Below are 17,844 nucleotides of genomic sequence, written 5' to 3'. Positions count from 1 at the left end.
AGTTGGTAAAGAATCTGCCGGCAATGCAGGAGACCCTGGTTCGATTCCTGGGTTGGGAAGATCCCCTGGAGAAGGGAAAGGCTACCCACTCCAGTATTCTGGCCTGGAGAATTCCATGGAGAAGTCCATGGGGTCACAAAGAGTCAGACATGACTGAGAATAAGCCCAGTGTCATATATTTTCAAAATTCAACTTCACAGTATGAAATCAACTCTAAAGCTATGCTTGAGAAACTTAATACATAAAAAAGTTTTCTTGCAATACAACGCTCAATGCTTTTTTAACAAATTTGCCTATCTGGGCAACACAGCTGATGATGCTTTTATATTAAAAGAAACAGGGCATGAAGGGAAACCAATGTCTTTTAAGACACCAGCATACAGCTGACAGTATCAGTGTGTCGATGAGCTCCAGACCAAGTAAATGCCAATGCAGTAATGATGCTGCCGACCCGCATGCTGACCTAAGCCCTTAAACGGCATGTCATCTGAAACTTAGAAATAATAAAAGTATGTATAAATGTAATATAAGGTAATTAAACATGATCCCAATGATCCCTTGCCAAAAAGAATGGTAGGCATAACTTACCTCCACTTGAATGAGGTGTCATAAATCAATGACAAATGACAGTAAGATCCCTCCCTATGAAACTGCCAACTAAAGTGGGTCAATTATAGACAGGATGGACAAGACTGAAAAACTAAAAGCCCAACTAAAACCAAAGCACAACTTCAAAGGGAATGGTATTGCCACATGTTTATGAAAAACAGCAGAATAACTTATGAAACATAGAAACATAGTTGCCATTTTAATGATTTCATTGTAGTTTCCAAATTTCACTAAGAGTGATGAAGCAGACCTTCAATCCAAAGCAAACCTGCATTTAGTTAGAAGAGATTACCAAGCTCATCAGCATTGATCTTTTCAGAGAAGCACAGCGAAGCGCCACTTTCAAATATGAAAAATCATCAACATAAACTATACAAATATGTTTAGATTGTGGCTCAAGATGGTAAAGAATCTGCCCATAATGCAGGAGACCTGGGTTTGATCTCTGGGTCAGGAAGTCCTCCTGGAGAAGGGAATGGCTACCGCTCCAGTATTCTTGCTTGGAGAATTCCATGGAAAGAGGAGCCAGACTCGGACACGACTGAGCAACTAACACTTTCACTTTCACACACTAGCTAAAATGAACAGGTACTTGAGACATTTGTAAATCCATTTGAAGTTTAGATCCTTATAGATCTAATATAATTTTTTTAAGCTCTTAACACAGCTATTAAATAGCATTTTGTTAAAAAATCTGTGCCCCACAATGTAACTTCAACATGGCAGCCCCTTGGCCTTGGCTCATTTCCATTTGCAATTCACACTACTCAGTCAAATACACTCAGCATAACACAGAATATATTGCAATGTGATCACAATTCATGATTTATTCACATACTATCATCCACTGGTACATGTCAGCTCAGAATGTCTTCCATAGGGACATGTACATACTAGATACGAGTCCAGGTTACATCAGCAAGGCTGAGATATATAAAAGGTACACTCTAATGTCAGATTAATGCTGAAAAAAACTATTATGTCTTAAATTCCCTGGAGACTTTCACGTTAAGATGAGCTCGCCAAGTGAATCACACAATGTCCCTTCTGAATAATGAAAGCAAGGAGGATCCTACCAGCCTTCTATTGAAGGACACTATGAATATCCCTTCAGAGAAGGAAGTTTATCTGCTCCTTTTAAGTAAATATCCTCATTTAGGGCTTCCCTGGTGGCCCAGTGGTTAATAATCCACTTGCCAATGCAGCAGACACAGGTTCGATCCCTGGTCCGGAAAGATCCCACATGCCAAGGGACAACTCAGCCTGTGTGTCACAACTACTGAAGCCTGTGTGCCTAGTAAGAGAAACTGCTATGGGAAGCCTGAGCACTGTAACAAAGAATAGCCATTGCACAACAGTGAAGACCTGTGCAGCCAAAAACAAACAGGCAAACATATTTTAAAAAAAGAAAAAAAAAAACCTCATTCAGCCCTCCATGTTCAGCTTTGAACAGGAGTCCCTGATGTCACACTACAACCCTGATCATTCCATTCCATTCCATAATTCCATTCCCCTTCAAAGAGATTCTCAAATCTTTCCTGGTCAGTTCTGATTTACAGGAAGTCAATTTCAGTAAACCTCAAAGGTAACAGCATCCTCAGTTCAGTTCAGTGGCTCAGTCGTGTCCGACTCTTTGCGACCCCATGAATTGCAGCACGCCAGGCCTCCCTGTCCATCACCAACTCCCAGAGTTCACTCAGAGTCTTTTCCAATGAGTCAACTCTTCACATGAGGTGGCCAAAGGACTGGAGTTTCAGCTTCAGCATCATTCCTTCAAAAGAAAGCCCAGGGCTGGTCTCCTTCAAATGGACTGGTTGGATCTCCTTGCAGTCCAGGGGAATCTCAAGAGTCTTCTCCAACACCACAGTTCAAAAGCATCAATTCTTCGGCGCTCAGCCTTCTTCACAGTCCAACTCTCACATCCATACATGACTACTGGAAAAACCATAGCCTTGACTAGACGGACCTTAGTTGGCAAAGTAATGTCTCTGCTTTTGAACATGCTATCTAGGTTGGTCATAACTTTTCTTCCAAGGAGTAAGTGTCTTTTAATTTCATGGCTGCAATCACCATCTGCAGTGATTTTGGAGCCCCCAAAAATAAAGTCTGACACTGTTTCCCCATCTATTTCCCATGAAGTGATGGGACCGGATGCCATGATCTTCGTTTTCTGAATGTTGAGCTTTAAGCCAACTTTTTCACTCTCCTCTTTCACTTTCATCAAGAGGCTTTTTAGTTCCTCTTCACTTTCTGCCATAAGGGTGGTGTCACCTGCATATCTGAGGTTCCTAGGGGCATTTTAATTTCACTTTAGCCAGGTGATAAATCCAAAATTAAATATGACAAACTCCTAGAGTCATCAGCAAATCCCCTGGGTACTCTACATTTATAGTTTTAGATTAATACCTTTTGATGTTTAAACACAGTGTTTGTAATCCACTTAAGTAAAGGACCCAAAGGGAAAAACACTTCACTTTCTAAAACTGTTCCTCTCCATCAGCCTCTTTCTCTAAGCATCCTTTAATTATGTACTGCAATTTGGCCAGGCTTGTCTGGTTCATTGAGAAACCTCTAAGAGCAATAATTTAGTACCTTAAAGCATGACGTCATATCAGGTGACTCTTCAACACAGTTTCAAATAAAGAAAATCAATGACTACTCATACAAAACAACTTCACCTGGTCATCCACAGTCAGAGGGACATCAAGAAACAATTGCAAAGTGTAGTAAAATGTGAAGAGAATACACATTTTCCCTCCACCCATCTGTAGTATTTGTTTGGCTCATCTTATCCATTCAAGAGCCCAGTCTCTTCATCTGATGTGCTGCATTAAACTGTAAAACTATGAATATTGTGAAGTTTTTGGAAAAGATATTTTTTCACCTATCACAAAGGAAAGTTACATTAGCCACAACGGACATGCTGTGGGGTCCCATGAAACACACAGTAGAGAATGGTGGGGAGAAGAAGTTTTCCCAGAAAGATACTTCAATTCTAAAAACCAGTTTTCCACCATGAACGTCACCTTCAGTTTATCCTTCAGACTTACCATAACCACGCTGTTTAAAATTGCAACCCACATCTAAATTCTCACTTCCCTTTCTCTGCTCTCCTTTTTTTCATTTTTTTATAGCACTTACAATTTTGTAACACAATAAATAATTAAATATGTTTGTTGTTAATCATTCTCTGCTAGAATTTAAGCTCCAGAGGAAAGAGATCTTTGTCTATTTTGTTCACTGACATACTCTAAACACCTAAGACAATCTTAACTAGTCACTCAGAAAATGTTTTTTGAATGAATGAATGAATCCACACTGCGACTTTAGTATAAAAATATTCTAGAGCTAAATACCAATTTCATGTGCACAGTTAACAAAATCTACTGGGACTTCCCTAATGGCCCAGTGGCTAAGACTCCATGCTCTCAATGAAGAGGGCCCATGTTCCATCCTTTGTCAGGGAACTAGATCTCACGCGTCTCCACTAAGAGATCACATTCTGCAACAAAGATCTCACATGCAGCAACAAAGACAGAAGATTCCGAGTGACACAACCAAGACCCAGGGCAGACAAACTAATAAATAAATGTTGGGAAAAAAAAAAAAAAGACAGTGATAAGTGCTACAAAGCCAAACAGAGGATTAAAAAAAAAAGCCTAAGGCGATGGAGAGTGAGAGAAGTGCCTTTTTAGTTGAGGTAGTCACCTTTGAAGTGATGGCAATTAATTTGAGATCCAATTAATGAAGTTCAGTGCCATGCAGATTTGGGTAGAGGGGTTAAGTGAACTTTGAACATGGAGGAAATGCACACTGCTGAGGGTGGAGGCAGGCTTCCTAAGTCCAGAAACAACAGTAAGGCCTGTGCAAAATGAGCGGAGTGTGCAAGAATGTGGTATCCATTCCTTTTGCGTGCATGGGTGCTACGTCCCTTCAGTCCTGTCAGACTCTGCGCCCCTATGGACTGCAGCGAGCCAGGCTCCTCCTTCCATGGGATTCTCCAGGCAAGAATCCTGTAGTGGACTGCCATTTCCTTTTCCTTCCCCACCCAGGTATGGAACCAGGGTCTCTTGGGTCTCCTGCACTGGCACATGGATTCTTTACCACCAGCGCCACATGGGACGCCCCCTATCGCTTTTACCCACACTTAATAAAGTGTATATCGCCTAACGCCCTGGAAAAGAGAGATTACATTTCACCTAGAGTACTCAGATTCTCTGATAGTAAATGCTTCTATTCCAGCCTCCGAATAGCTGTATCAGCACATCATATCAGATTACAAGGCACACGGCAATATTGTTAAAAATCATTCCAAGAACAGCCACAGGAGTCACGAAACTGACCTAAGTACCATTGACCAGGAAGGTGCAAAGTCAAGCAGGAACGTAGTACTAGAAAGGTGCAAAGCTAGGAGCCTCAATAAACAGCAAACAGTGACTGTCACTTCCTAGTCTGGGGGAAAGATCTTCGTGGCAAAGCACTGTTTGAGAACGCTACACCCTTTTACTCGGCTCTGACAAAGATTAAGTCGCCAAGCGCAGTACCAGTCAGTTCTTCCACATGTGTTTTGTTACAGTTCTGGGCTCGAACTGCTCAGACCTATTATGTAATTTCCCAAAGAACAAAAAGCAAAAAGTTCCCTTTGAACTCGCCTTCCAACTCAGGCAGGAAGTTCTTTCTCCACCTGGGCGGAGCACTTGGAAAGTTTTCAGCGTCTCAAAAAATCTCTGCTTCCAGGGCAAGTATCTTCCAGCTTAAAATAAAGACTGAAGGCTATTTCTCCCCATCCCCCCCACAGCAGTTCCCAAACAGCTTGGCCTAGCTTTTAGTCAGACTTCCTGCACTATCCCTTGACATCAGGACCAAATGTTGGCAAAGTGAGTTTAGCGCACCGGTTCGGGCCCGGAAGCTGAGGGAAAGAAATACACAGGACGGGAACCCAGGATTGAGGCGACGCAAACGAAAACCGCAGCTTCAAGGAGGTGCGGAGAGCGGGAAAAGAAGGCGAAGCCCCGAGGCAGTTGCCTCACCCGCGCTGGCCTAAGGAGGAGAAGCCTCCAGGCGGGTGACGGGCCCTGGCGAGACGCCACACGCGACCCTCGCGAGGCCGCGCCACTTCCGCCAGCGACTCACGCATGCGCACCTCACGCCGCCTCGGTCCGAGACCTGGGTCGGGGTACGATCCCTGGGCCGCGCGCCCTGCCGCCGCCCGCGGCTGTGCGCACGCACGCCGACACCTGGGCCCTAGTACCGGGCAAGAGTGTGGCCCCCGAGCCCCGCGCCCAGGCCTCGCCGGAGGACTTGCACACGCGCAGAGACGCCTAAGCAAGCGGCCCCGGGCGGGGCTCTCGCCCCAGGGGCTACTCTCACAGCTGCCGCGCCCCGAGGTCGGGCAGCGGGGGCGGGGAGAGGTGGCTTCCCGCTGGGGGGATCTGCGAGGGGCCGGATTCGAGCCCGGCGCCCCCTTCTGACTTCCTGCGCCATCCCCTCTGCCCTTACCTCAACGCAGGCCCGAACCACATCCGCTCAGCCTCCCGGGTCGCCGTTACTGCTTGGTCGGGGGACCGGCGCAACGACCAGCTGGCGCCTCCCCCAGAAGCAGCCGGGCCTCGGCGGGATGCGCCCGGATGCCCGATCGCCGAGGGAAGAGGAGGGGAGCGAACCCGAGGGGAGGGGAGGGGGCCGGGCGACGGCGCCTCGCCCCTCCTCCCCGCTGCCCCCCTGCCGCCCCCGCCCCCTTTCTCGCCTGTGAACGGACCCCTAGGACTGGGCACCGGCTATCCCGCTGTGTGCACCCCTGCCCTTTTCTCAGGATTCCCCTGTGGACGCACCCCACCTTCTCCAGGCTTCTGGTCCCCAAAGTCTTGGGACTTCGGAGATGCCTGACCCGGAAGGATGAGGCGCACAAAAGATGCTGGGGCAACCTCTTGTACAGTCCCACTCCCCAAACCAGTGCTGGCTTTTCGGCTGGTGGTCCCTCCATCAGGGAGTTCAGATCACTTCCACACACGGTTTCCCTGTTTCCCTTCACTGCTGTGGAGCTGAAGTCCTGTACCTTTCTAATCCAAAGGCCGAAATAATGAGTGATGGGAGCTGAGGCGGTGACCTGGGTTACAGGTTACGTTGGGTCCTTTGGAACAACCGCGATCTCCGTTTATTGATCTGCAGTCATGTCTTGTATTACACTGCACTTCTCTCGGTCTTCGTAGATTTTCGTAAAATGCATCACAGCTTTATGTGTGTGTTGTTAGTCGCTCAGTCGTTTCCGACTCTGCCACCCCATGGACTGCAGCCGGCCAGGTTCTTCTGTCCATGGGATTTTCCAGGCAAGAATACTGGGGTGGGTTGCCATTCCCTTCTCCAGGGGATCTTCCCCACCCAGGGATTGAACCCAGGTCTCCTGCACTGCAGGCAGATTCACAGCTTTGTAATCACAGCTTTATAATGTGCAATAATTTCTTCCACCTTGCTACAGTGACATTGGGCCTAAGTGGATTTTGGTATTGATAAAATGCGCTGTAATTGATGTTGTGAAGCTGTTCCTATGAAGTAAACTGATTTCTTTTACACTGGTTTTTTAACACAGATTTTGAGGTAGGAGATAGATGGGCTCCAGGTTGGAAATGTACAGTCACCCTTCTGCTTGCAGTTTTTGAGATAAGAGATAGATGGGCTCCAGTTGAGGAATTTACAGCCAACAAAAACAGGATACATAGCCAGTCTTTGTCTCTCACCTCAGGGGAATAATCATGGCAAGGACAAAGTAAGGAAAAAAAAAAAAAACAACCAAACCCTGTCTGATAAGGGAGCCCTATCTGATAAGGGAGACAACTGCACATGTGCAGAAAGGCTCCTTGGAGTCAAAAGTCAGAGGCTAAGTTCCAGGCCATAATGAGTCTTGCTCCTCCCAGAAGCCTTCACTTCAGAAATCCATCTTGGCTAGGGTGTGCATGGGCACCCCAGGGGAAGGTCCTGAGACAAATTAACTAGGGGGAACAGAGCAAGGTGACTGGCCTGAGGGAAGATGAAGACCTGGAAAACTGCCCCTTTATGAAGGATTTAAGCTTCCAAAAGGCGTGATTCTTTCTCTCAGCTCCCCATGTACCTTTCCGAATGTATTTTTCTTTTCAATAAACTTTTTATTTTACTCTTTACCTTCTGCCTCCTCATCTGAATTTGTTCTTGACTAGGCAGGCAAGACTAGGGACTTTTAGCCCTAACTCCTGGCTCCTGTGGTCCAGTGATTAGGACTCCCGGTTTGGGAAACTAAGACCTTGCTTCCAGCCATCGCTCACTGCTGTTTGCTTGCAAGCTGCCACTTACTGCTACACGCATCTGAAATGTTTGACACAGGTTCAAAGTTCAAATGATTTACCAAAAACAGCATAGCCGCATGGAGTAACTGAGATTTCAATTCAGAATGACCATGTCAGTCTTTTGTGTGGTTTGGCTTTTGTCATATCATTGAAGAAGCATCATTCTGGAACATCTAGCCACTTTTATGGCAGGCGCTATAGTTGGCAGGCATTATGTCTATCATCAGATCATAGTCCTCTGAGCCCCACGGGTCTTGCATTTATTTGATGTTATGGGATATGAGCTGAGCAGAAGCCTTACATGCATGACGACATTGCATAAGACAAAGTCCCCCCACCCCACCCCACCAAACAACTAGTTATCCTTTGGCTTGCTTTTTTTGGCTGCACTGCTCAGCTTGTGGTATTTTAGTTCCCTGACCAGAGGTTGAACCTAGGCCCTGGCAGTGAGAGCCCAACATCCTAACCACATTCCATGCCCTGGAATGCTGGGGAATTCCCCCTTTTGGCCTTTTGATATAAACTAATAAAACTGTAAGTGAAAGTTCAGCTTGGAATTTTGATTTGAAAAGGATAATCAAAAGGAACTCCTTCAAGAGTGTTTATCTAAGGGGGAGGGTGGCCAGATGAGGTGGGGTTATCACTTAAGCTTACCTTCCATATACAATTACTTGTGATGTTTCTATCTCGCTAGATTGTGAAACTCTTGAGGGCATAAGAAAGAAAGTGAAGTCACTCAGTCGTGTCCAGCTCTTTGCAACCCCATTTACTGTAGCCCACCAAGCTCCTCCATCCATGGAATTTTCCAGGCAAGAGTACTGGAGCGAATTGACATTTCCTTCTCCAGGGGATCATCCTGACTTGGGGATCAAACCCAGGTCTCCTGCACCGCAGGCAGACTCTTTACCCTCTGAGCCACCAGAGAAGCACCCTTGAGGGCATAGATCTTGCCTTATTATGTATGTGTCACAAAATGCTTAAGAATTGTTTGTGGAATCAAATTAACCTTGATTATGTGCCTTTTACTTCTCTGTAGCTCAAACGGTCAGAGAAGGCAATGGCACCCCACTCCAGTACTCTTGTCTGGAAAATCCTGCCGACAGAGGAGCCTCGTAGGCTGCAGTCCACGGGGTCGCTAAGAGTTGGATATGACTGAGCGACTTCACTTTCACTTTTCACTTTCACACATTGGAGAAGGAAATGGCAACCCACTCCAGTGTTCTTGCCTGGAGAATCCCAGGGACGGGGGAGCCTGGTGGGCTGCCATCTATGGGGTCGCACAGAGTCAGACATGACTGAAGTGACTTAGCAGCAGCAGCAGCTCAAACGGTAAAGAATCTGCCTGAGAGGCAGGAGACCAGGATTTGATCCCTGAGTTGGGAAGTTCCTCTGGAGAAGGGAATGGCAATCCACTCCAGTATTCTTGCCTGGAGAATTCCATGGATGGAGAAGCCTGGCAGGCTGCAGTTCATGGGGTCCCAAAGAGTCAGACACGACTGAGTGACTAACACAGTACATGCCTTTGGGTCCTCAAATATGCTTTGCTACTACATGAAAAGACCTAAGCATAAACATGAATCCATAGTCTACTTTCATTTGGGATGGTTTGTGCCAGTTCTCCTGGACCTGATAGCCTGGTTAGACACACCTCTTAAGTGTTCTGTTCAGTTCAGTTGCTCAGTCGTGTCCAACTTTTTGCAACCCCATGGACTGCAGCAAACCGGGCTTCCCTGTCCATCACCAACTCCCGGAGTTCACCCAAACCCATGTCCATTGAGTTGGTGATGCCATCCAACCATCTCATCCTCTGTTGTTCCCTTCTTCTCCTGCCTTCAATCTTTCCCAGCATCAGGGTCTTTTCCAATGAGTCAGTTCTTCCATCAGGTGGCCAAAGTATTAGAGTTTCAGCTTCAGCATCAGTCCTTCCAATGATATTCAGGACTGATTTCCTTTACTAATGATTGGTTGGATCTCCTTGCAGTCCAAAGGACTCTCAAGAGCCTTCTCCAACACCACAGTTCAAAAGAATCAATTCTTCGGTGCTCAGCTTTGTTTATAGTCCAACTCACATCCATATATGACTACTGGAAAAACCATATCCTTGACTAGATGGACCTTTGTTGGCAAAGTTATGTCTTTGCTTTTTAGTATGCTGTCTAGGTTGGTCATAGCTTTTCTTCCAGGGAGCAATTGTCTTTTAATTTCATGGCTGCAGTCACCATCTGCAATGATTTTGGAGCCCAAAAAACTAAAGTCTCTCACTGTTTCCATTATATCCCCATCTATTTGCCATGAAGTGTTGGGACTGGATGCCATGATCTTAGTTTTCCGAATGTTGAGTTTTAAAGCAACGTTTTCACTCTACTCTTTCACTTTCATCAAGAGGCTATTTGGTTCTTCTTTGCTTTCTGCCATAAGGGTGGTATCATCTGTATATCTGAGGTTATTGATATTTCTCCCAGCAATCTTGATTCCAGCTTGTGTTTCATCTAGCCTGGCATTTCACATGATGTACTCTGCATATAAGTTAAATAAGCAGGGTGACAATATTCAGCCTTGATGTACTCCTTTCCCAATTTGGAACCACTCTGTTGTTCCATGTCCAGTTCTAACTGTTGTTTCTTGACCTGCATATGGATTTCTCAGGAGGCAGGTCAGATGGTCTGGTATTCCCATCTCTTGAAGAATTTTCCACAGTTTGTTGTGATCCGCGCAGTCAAAGGCTTTGGCATAGTCTTAAGTGTGATTGATACTAATCCAAAAATGCTTTAAGTCATGGTGGTTTTTTTTTTTTAATACCTGATCAACCAGTTTTCTCCCTCCTGCTTATTAGCATAACAATGAGTCTTCATTAAAAATCACTTATTTTTCTGTTCAGGAAAGGACTTTTCCTTTGATTACCACCAACGCTAAAATTCATCATTAAACAAATTTAGAGTTGACTCATGAAACGGGAATTCTTTCTTACTCAAACACTCACTGTTTCCTGCCTCTTTTCCCCTGTATCCAGAGTATATTTAAGGCATTTTAAGGGATTCAGGGACTTCCCAGGTGGCACTAATGGTAAAGAACCACCTGCTAGTGCAGTAGACTTGATTAGCAGTAGGTTTGATCCCTGGATGGGAAAGATCCCCTGGAGGAGGGCTCGGCAACCACTCCAGTATTCTTGCCTGGAGAATCCCCATGGACAGAGGAGCCTGGCGGGCTACAGTCCATAGGGAGGCCAAGAGTCGGACATGACTGAAGCAACTTAGAACACATGCAAGGGATTTGAGTCACTGTTTAGAAAGCAAAATTATAAAAAAAAAAAAATCAAACTTTCATATGGACTGTCATGCAGAATTTACAAATCTACCTATGTAACAATCCTTTCTCTGCAGAAATAATACTGCTGACAAATTAGTAATTAATTTTTAAAAGATAGGGTATTTTTAAAATAAGATACATATGTCTTTAAAGTCTTGAAGATTTTAGTCCTGAGATTATTCCTAAATGATGAAAAAATAAAAGACAGTTTATAGTAGAGACCGTCTGTGATTTCAGGCACTGAACTATAATGCTAATGGGGAATTTGATGTTAAGATGAGATTACTGCAAGAATGATTAGAACAGAGGATTCAATAAGTGTTGGTTAGAGCATTTACTCCTAGAATATAAAGTAGGAAATTTCCTGCAACAAATCTGACACCTAGAGCAGTTGGATTGTGGAAAGAAATTGTTAGAATACCTCCATTTTTGTCTAAATTAAGAAATCAAACTTTACTAGTATTTAACAAGGAGATTGATAATAGTGCCTATTTTTGGTGGTCCTAGTACATGATCAAAAACGTGTAGAGGGCTTCCTTGGTGGCTCAGTGGTGAAGAATCTATCTTCCAATGCAGAAGACACAGCTTCAATCCCTGATCTGGGAAAATCCCACATCCAGCCAGAACGACTAAACCCACGTGCCACACTACTGAAGCCTGTGCACCCTAGACCCCGTGTCCACAACAAGATAAGCGGCCACAAAGAGAAGCCTGCACTCTGCAACTGCAGAGTAGCTCCTGCTTGCCGCAAGTAGCGAAAAGCCCAAAAGAAGACCCAACACAGCCAGAATTAAAGAAATAAAATTATTAAATATGTAGAGACCAACTTCCTTAGAGTACCATTAGCTCTGTAGTCAGGCATCTGAGTTCAACACATGTTTTGAATCTGTGTAATATTTTAAATGGGTTTCCTAAGTGGCACAACGGTAAAGAATCTGCCTGTCAATGCAGGAGACACAAGAGATGCACGTTCGATACCTGGATCAGGAAGATCCCTCAGAGAAGGGAATGGCAAACCGCTCCAGTATTCTTGGCTGGAGAACACCATGGCAGAGGAGCCTGGTAGGCTAGAGTCCATGGAGTCTCAAAGAGTTGGACATGACTGAGTAACTAACACTTTCTCTTTCTCAGAACTTTAGGTTTTTTTCCAGCAGTCTGGTTAGAAGAGTTGAACTCAGTGTGACAGTGGGGTGGGCTTAAAGGGAGAAGAAAAGATGAATTTGAGAAGATTTTGAGAAAAGATTAGTTAACATATTTCTCTATAAGAATAGGTCAAAAGACTGCAGTATAGTGTAAACATGGCTTTTTTGTGCACTGGGAAACCATGGAATGCATGTGACTCACTATATTGCAATTTTTGCTTTATTGTGATGATCTGGGGCCTAACTTCCGAGGTATGCCTGGGTGGGTTGCATGTTTTTTGGTTTCTCGTTGCATATAAGGGTTGTGTTTGTACCATACTGTTGTCTATTAAGTGTGCAATAGTATTATGTCTAAAAATGTACATACCTTAAATAAAAAAGGACAAAAACTCCTAAATCTCATCTGAGCCTTCAGTGAGTCATAATCTCTTCCTCATGGAGGGTTTGAAATATTGTGAGAATTACCAAAATGTGACACAGAGGCACAAAATGAGCAAATGCTGCTGGAAAAAAAAGTGGTGCCAAAAGAGTTGCTCAACACAGAGTTGCCACAAACCTTCAATTTATTTAAAAACAAAAACAAAAACAAAAAACAAGATATCTGCAAAAGCACCATAAAGGTGTAGTGTGATTTTAAAAACAGGCCAAAGGAATAGGGTGTGTTTATATCTTTGATATAATTCAATCATTATATTCATTTTTGATAAACAGAAATTTTAGTAAAAGCCTACATGCACACACTGAAAACTAACTTTATGTTTAATGGTGAAATCCTAATAGCATGTCCGTTAAATATAGTAATAAAGCAATGGTTACAATTAGATACGAAAGTAAAGAAAGGAACTGAAGCGTGAAAAGTGACCTCATGGACTGTAGCACGCCAGGATCCTCTGTCTTTCACTATGTCCTGGAGTTTGCTCAAATTTACATCCGTTGAGTTGATGACGCTATTTAACCATCTCATCCTTTCAGTTCAGTTCAGTCGCTCAGTCGTGTCCGACTCTTTGCGATCCCATGAATCGCAGCACGCCAGGCCTCCCTGTCCATCGCCAACTCCCAGAGTTCATTCAGATTCACATCCATCGAGTCAGTGATGCCATCCAGCCATCTCATCCTCTGTCGTTCCCTTCTCCTCCTGCCCCCAATCCCTCCCAGCATCAAAGTCTTTTCCAATGAGTCAACTCTTTGCATGAGGTGGCCAAAGATTTGGAGTTTCAGCTTTAGCATCATACCTTCAAAAGAAATCCCAGGGCTGGTCTCCTTCAAATGGACTGGTTGGATCTCCTTGCAGTCCAGGGGAATCTCAAGAGTCTTCTCCAACACCACAGTTTAAAAGCATCAATTCTTGGGCGCTCAGCCTTCTTCACAGTCCAACTCTCACATCCATACATGACCACTGGAAAAACCATAGCCTTGACTAGACGGACCTTAGTCGGCCAAGTAACGTCTCTGCTTTTGAATATGCTGTCTAGGTTGGTCATAACTTTTCTTCAAAGGAGTAAGCATCTTTTAATTTCATCGCTGCAGTCACCATCTGCAGTGATTTTTGGAGCCCCCCAAAATAAAATCTGACACTGTTTCCACTGTTTCCCCATCTATTTCCCATGAAGTAATGGGACTGAATGCCATGATCTTCATTTTCTGAATGTTGAGCTTAAAGCCAACTTTCACTCTCCTCTTCCACTTTCATCAAGAGGCTTTTTAGTTCCTCTTCACTTTCTGCCATAAGGCTGGTGTCATCTGCATATCTAAGGTTATTGATATTTTTCCTGGCAATCTTGATTCCAGCTTGTGTTTCTTCCAGCCCAGTGTTTCTCATGATGTACCCTGCATATAAGTTAAATAAGCAGGGTGACAATATACAGCCTTGACGTACTCCTTTTCCTATTTGGAACCAGTCTGTTGTTCCATGTTCAGTTCTAACTGTTGCTTCCTGACCTGCATACAGATTTCTCAAGAGGCAGGTCAGGTGGTCTGGTATTCCCATCTCTTTCAGAATTTCCACAGTTGATTGTGATCCACACAGTCAAAGGCTTTGGCATAGTCAATAAAGCAGAAATAGATGTTTTTCTGGAACTCTCTGGCTTTTTCCATGATCCAGTGGATGTTGGCAATTTGATCTCTGGTTCCTCTGCCTTTTCTAAAACCAGCTTGAACATCAGGAAGTTCACGGTTCACATATTGCTGAAGCCTGGCTTGGAGAATTTTGAGCATTACTTTACTAGCATGTGAGATGAGTGCAATTGTGTGGTAGTTTGAGCATTATTTGGCCTTGCCTTTCTTTGGAATTGGAATGAAAACTGACCTTTTCCAGTCCTATGGCCACTGCTGAGTGTTCCAAACTTGCTGGCATATTGAGTGCAGCACTTTCCCAGCATCATCTTTCAGGATTTGAAATAGCTCAACTGGAATGCCATCACCTCCACTAGCTTTGCATTCCAGGATGTCTGGCTCTAGATGAGTAATCATACCATCGTGATTATCCGGGTCGTAAAGATCGTTTTTGTACAGTTCTTCTGTGTATTCTTGCCACCTCTTCTTAATATCTTCTGTTTCTGTTAGGTCCATACCATTTCTGTCCTTTATCAAGCCCATCTTTGCATGAAATATTCCCTTAGTATCTCTAATTTTCTTGAAGAGATCTCTAGTCTTTCCCATTCTGTTCTTTTCCTCTATTTCTTTGCATTGATCACTGAAGAAGGCTTTCTTACCTCTTCTTGCTGTTCTCTGGAACTCTGCATTCAGATGCTTATATCTTTCCTTTTCTCCTTTGCTTTTCGCTTCTCTTCTTTTCACAGCTATTTGTAAGGCCTCCCCAGACTGCCCTCTTTTCCTTTTGCCTTCAATCTTACCCAGCATCAGGGTCTTTTCCCAATGAGTCAGCTCTTTGCATCACGTGGCCAAAGTGTTGGAGCTTCAGCTTCAGCATCAGTCCTTCCAAAGAATAGTCAAGGTTGACTTCCTTCAGGACTGACTGGTTTGATCTTCTTGCAGTCCAAGGACTTCCCAGGTGGCTCAGTGGTAAAGAATCTTTCTGTCAGTGCAGGAGACCCAGGAAACATGGGTTCGATCCCTGGGTCAGGAAGATCCCCTGGAGGAGGAAATGGCAACCTACTCCAGTATTCTTGCCTGGAAAATTCCATGGACAGAGGAGCCTGGAAGGCTGCAGTCCATGGGGTCAAATAGAGTTGTACATGACTGAGTGACTAAGCATTCACACACTTGGAATTATGTTCATTTAAATATTGAGGTAAATATTAAGAGTGGTTATCTCTGAGTGGTGAGATGGTGAATTTCCAATTTACTCCTTATATATTTCTGTGAGGTTTGAGGTTTAGATTTTGATGTGAATAATAAACTTTAAAAAAAAGTGTGACTCTGAGCAACTCTCATTTACCTCATGTTATTTGTAATGATTTTGCTTCAAATAAACATATTTCATCAGAAAAATTCTTTTTATAAGACCCCATAACTGGCATCACATGATTTTTCTCCATGCCATAATCATTGGACAGGAAATGTTTTGATTCTGGAATAACATTTCCTGATAAACATTTGTTGGAGACTTTTAAGCATTTCCTGATCTTTTTTTTTTTCCTTTGTGTATCTTATCATTATAATTAACAATACTCTGTAGCCCAGGGGGACATAGTTATCCTGCTGGAGAAAAAAAAAAAAACTTTGAGAAAAACATGCGTTTTATTAGAGAGACATTTCGCAGTCACCAAGAGAATAAAATTGGCACAATTTTCACTTAGTGGTAAAAATAATAAGTAGCCTACATGTAAGAAATTTGTATTCGTTTGGCGCCTTTAATTCTCCCAAGAAATTACATTAAAGCCGAAAAGATGTTAAAATCTTTTTGGTTTTAAGAATATTCTTGCCCTCCAGAGTAAAATGGAAGAAGAGCCTTTTTCCTTTAGTTAATTACCCTTTGCGTGGCTGATTCCACCGGGCCTTCAACACAGGGAGCCAGGGCCATGCTGACTATGACAGTGGACAAAGGAATTGAATCCACATGTATCTATGACCCCTGTGCTGTGCTCTCTGTGTTACCATAGATATTGTGGCAAATTCAGTGAACAAGATAACCTTGCTCTCACAGACCTCGCGAGCTAGTGCAGACACCACAAAGGCATGCGGGGAGACAAGCTGGAGGCGAATCTAGAAAGGCAGTTCCTTGAGGTCACGGATGAATTTTTAACAGAGATCAGATATGGTCTGGGGGATGGCATGAAGGGGCAGATAAATGTAGGGGGACGGATTGAGAAGCGCCCCTGGAGTCTAGAGGAGACGATGCAAGCATGAATTTGAGAGGTCATTTGGGGATGGAGAGGAGAAAAGAGGGATTAAGCAAACACTTACATTCTATGGTCTCTGGGGTCATTTCTCCCTTGTTCTCTCTTGACACCATGGAGCCTTTGGCAGAGCTGAATTTACTTCATCTGTGGGAAGGGTAACAGAGAGCAAGCATTTTCCCATCCATCCTCAGGTCGGAGCTCTAAAGGAGAAGCAGCTTGCTCCTGGCAGGCAGCATGGAAGTGGTGAAACTCTGAGCCAGGTTATCTGCAGATATCTGCAATAGATCCACCTCATCACCTGATGATTCACAGCAGAAATCACCTCCCCGCAGACACAGGGATGTGGCCCTGACCCCAGGACAAATACAGCAGGCCATCTATCCAAGGACCATATTATAGCCTTGGTGTCTTCTCCCTGTCCTGCCCTGAGTCTCCAGTGAGGTGATGTTGCTCATACCCTCCCCTGGGAGCATTCTTATAGCTTCATGATGGGCCTGATCGTCTGGGGTCTTCCTATACCACTGGCTCTTCACTCAAATTACCTTTTAGGGGACAGGTTATTCTGAAATCTGGTCAGAGGTTAGACAAGGCCTCCCTAAGTCTTTTCTGGGCTTCCCTGGTGACTCACCGGTAAAAAAAATCCGCCTGCCAATGTAGGAGACACCAGTTGGATCCCTGGGTAGGAAAGATCCCCTGGAGAAGGAAATGGCAACCCACTCCAGTATTTTTGCCTGGAGAATCCCATGGACAGAGGAGTCTGGTGGGCTACAGTCCATGGGGTCACAAAAGAGTCAGACACGACTGAGCGACTAAAACAACAAACAAGGCTTCAACAGCAGGGACTCAAAACTGACATTACCACAGCAGTCAGAGTCAGTGCGCCCCTGGAGAAAATATTGTAGCAAATTTGGAAGAAAGGCTGAGATTGTCTTCCCGCCAAGCCATTCAGGATTCAGGATCTCAGGTCTACTTCGGGTCAAGAATGCCATCCCCTCTGGTAAAAACACAAGGCATGGGTCAGTGGTGGGAGAGTTTAAGAGTCCCACCTAGAAGTAAGGTTGTGGAGATTGTATTATTTAGTACCAGTGTCGATTTAATCCTCTTCCCTTCTGAGATTTCTATCTTGTGTGCTAGTTCCTAGCTCAGGTTTAGGACCTCAGATCCAAGTTA

The 17,844-nt window shown here is 44.3% G+C and overlaps 2 protein-coding genes across 10 annotated transcripts in view; one reads left to right on the top strand and one right to left on the bottom strand.

Annotated features, from left to right (window-relative positions):
* The window catches only part of RCBTB2 (RCC1 and BTB domain containing protein 2), a 53,822-nt gene extending 37,020 nt beyond the window's left edge, over window positions 1-16,802 (bottom strand). For 3 of the 9 annotated variants that reach the window (XM_018056727.1, XM_018056731.1, XM_018056733.1), the window contains exon 1: window positions 5,753-5,847. The gene's annotated coding sequence lies outside the window, so the exon portion shown is untranslated. Of the gene's footprint in view, window positions 1-5,752; window positions 5,848-6,108; window positions 6,223-16,738 lie in introns of those variants that run through there. The other 6 variants (XM_005687449.3, XM_018056732.1, XM_018056729.1 and 3 more) reach the window with 6 other exon arrangements.
* Window positions 4,643-6,364, top strand: LOC108637306 (translation initiation factor IF-2-like). Its single transcript, XM_018056747.1, has 2 exons — window positions 4,643-5,996; window positions 6,119-6,364. Exons 1-2 carry the CDS (start codon window positions 5,745-5,747, stop codon window positions 6,359-6,361), a joined length of 495 nt encoding a protein of 164 aa, XP_017912236.1. The 5' UTR covers window positions 4,643-5,744; the 3' UTR covers window positions 6,362-6,364.

Source organism: Capra hircus, chromosome 12, assembly GCF_001704415.2.
Source record: "Capra hircus breed San Clemente chromosome 12, ASM170441v1, whole genome shotgun sequence".
Lineage (NCBI taxonomy): Eukaryota > Metazoa > Chordata > Mammalia > Artiodactyla > Bovidae > Capra > Capra hircus.
This window is presented reverse-complemented; position numbering and strand designations above follow the sequence as displayed.